The sequence below is a fragment of the Blennius ocellaris genome (genome assembly GCF_963422515.1).
Source record: "Blennius ocellaris genome assembly, contig: SCAFFOLD_162, whole genome shotgun sequence".
NCBI classification, from domain to species: domain Eukaryota; kingdom Metazoa; phylum Chordata; class Actinopteri; order Blenniiformes; family Blenniidae; genus Blennius; species Blennius ocellaris.
The window spans coordinates 41,986-43,744 of NW_027661906.1; the positions used below are offsets into that span (position 1 = coordinate 41,986).

The following is a 1,759-nucleotide window of genomic DNA, read 5'->3' on the forward strand; positions in this document are numbered from 1 at the left end:
AATAGGGAAATTAATTGATTTTAATATGCACGTAGCGCCACCATCCAGTTCGCTTTATATACTGTTATTTGGGAAATAGCCTATAAAATTGCCTCATTATGTTAAAAGCCGTCAATGTGACTTCTTAGCGAGCTTTAATTGTGAAATGGTGATTACCAGACGTTATAATTACAAATGTTTGATTATGAAAATGCCTTTGGCTTGATTTATATCCTATTTTGTTGAGAGACAGGAGATTTATGTGATTATGTGACGAAGCCAGTTTTAATGAACCCTCCTGGTGCAGAACGGTGACACTTCCTCCTGCTGGTCCCGCGGCTCAGGTCCCGGCGGGACCACGTCCCGGCTAGCTCAGGAAATGTGCTTGAAAAGAAAAACATTGTTTTGTTTTGAAGTTTTAATAATTTGCTTGGCGCAATCCTGATCGGCCAAACTGGAGCCAGATAGAGGTCCAGTTTGAGGTCCGGTTTGAGGTCCAGGTTGAGGTCCAGTTTGAGGTCCGGTTGAGGTCCAGTTTGGGGTCTGGTTTGAGGTCCAGTTTGAGGTGCAGTTTGAGGTCCAGTTTGGGGTCCAGTTTGAGGTCCAGGTTGGGGTCCGGTTGAGGTCCAGTTTGAGGTCCAGTTTGAGGTCCGGTTTGAGGTCCAGGTTGAGGTCCAGTTTGAGGTCCAGTTTGAGGTCCAGGTTGGGGTCCGGTTTGAGGTCCAGTTTGAGGTCCAGGTTGAGGTCCAGGTTGGGATCCAGGTTGAGGTCCAGTTTGAGGTCCGGTTGAGGTCCAGTTTGGGGTCCAGTTTGAGGTCCGGTTTGAGGTCCAGTTTGAGGTCCGGTTTGAGGTCCAGTTTGAGGTCCAGTCAGTGTCGTTGTAAAACTTTAGAGGAAAATGTTACCGAGCAACATTTCGTCTGTTTTTCATGAGAATTCGGAGTAAAAACGGTGAAAAATCATCCATCAGAACCGCCTGTGAGCTAAACAGAGCATTAGCATTAGCATTAGCATTAGCATTAGTTCAAGCCTTCCTCTGCAGAGATTCTCTGTTTTCTCCCAAAAGCCCCAAAACATCCATTTGCGATTAATTGCCTGTGTGTGTGTGTGTGTGTGTGTGTGTGCGTGCTCCCAGCTTAACGTCTTTTCTCCCCTTGCAGGAAAAGGCGATCGCTACGTTCGTGTCGAAGGCGCCGCCGCTGCCGCCGGCGTCGTCCCCCAAACCTCACATCGTGGTGGACAGCCCCCACTCCGACTAACACTAACACGGTGAGCCTCTCCTGACACACATGGAATGTGGATCTATGAGGATATATGCGCATATATGAAACATATAAGCAGTTTATATGCACATATATGACAATATATATGCTGCATACATGTGTATATATGCCACATATAGGTAAACTTTAGGTGCATATATGTGAATATACAGGCCATATAGGTCTCCTGAACTGCTTCTTTATTTCCATATATATATATATATATATATCACTTTGGCAACTGTCATACATTATCAAGGCAATAACTAAGAACTAACTAAAAAACAATACATATATGCACACATATACATGTGCATATATGTCATATATAATTTTATATATGTCACATATATTAAAAACCTATATCAAAAACTATATTAAAACACACATGTTCATAGAGGTTCTTCTAGACACTCTCTAGTCATCAGCGTAGTGCCACATGTGTCATAGTTCCACAAACCAGCCTTTATTTCTGCTCAGAAAAGGGATTCTTATTATTTTATTTATTTATTTGAATG

General features: G+C 43.0%; 1 protein-coding gene across 1 annotated transcript in view; it reads left to right on the forward strand.

The window, feature by feature from the left end:
* Nucleotides 1–1,238, forward strand: part of LOC308148621 (synaptotagmin-C-like) — a gene marked incomplete at both ends in the record, with an annotated part of 26,480 nt that extends 25,242 nt beyond the window's left edge. The window contains one exon of the mRNA XM_080522115.1: nucleotides 1,140–1,238. Within this exon, the coding sequence (XP_080378241.1) occupies nucleotides 1,140–1,238 (99 nt within the window). The remainder of the gene's footprint in view (nucleotides 1–1,139) is intronic.
* Between the last annotated feature and the right edge of the window lie 521 nt (nucleotides 1,239–1,759).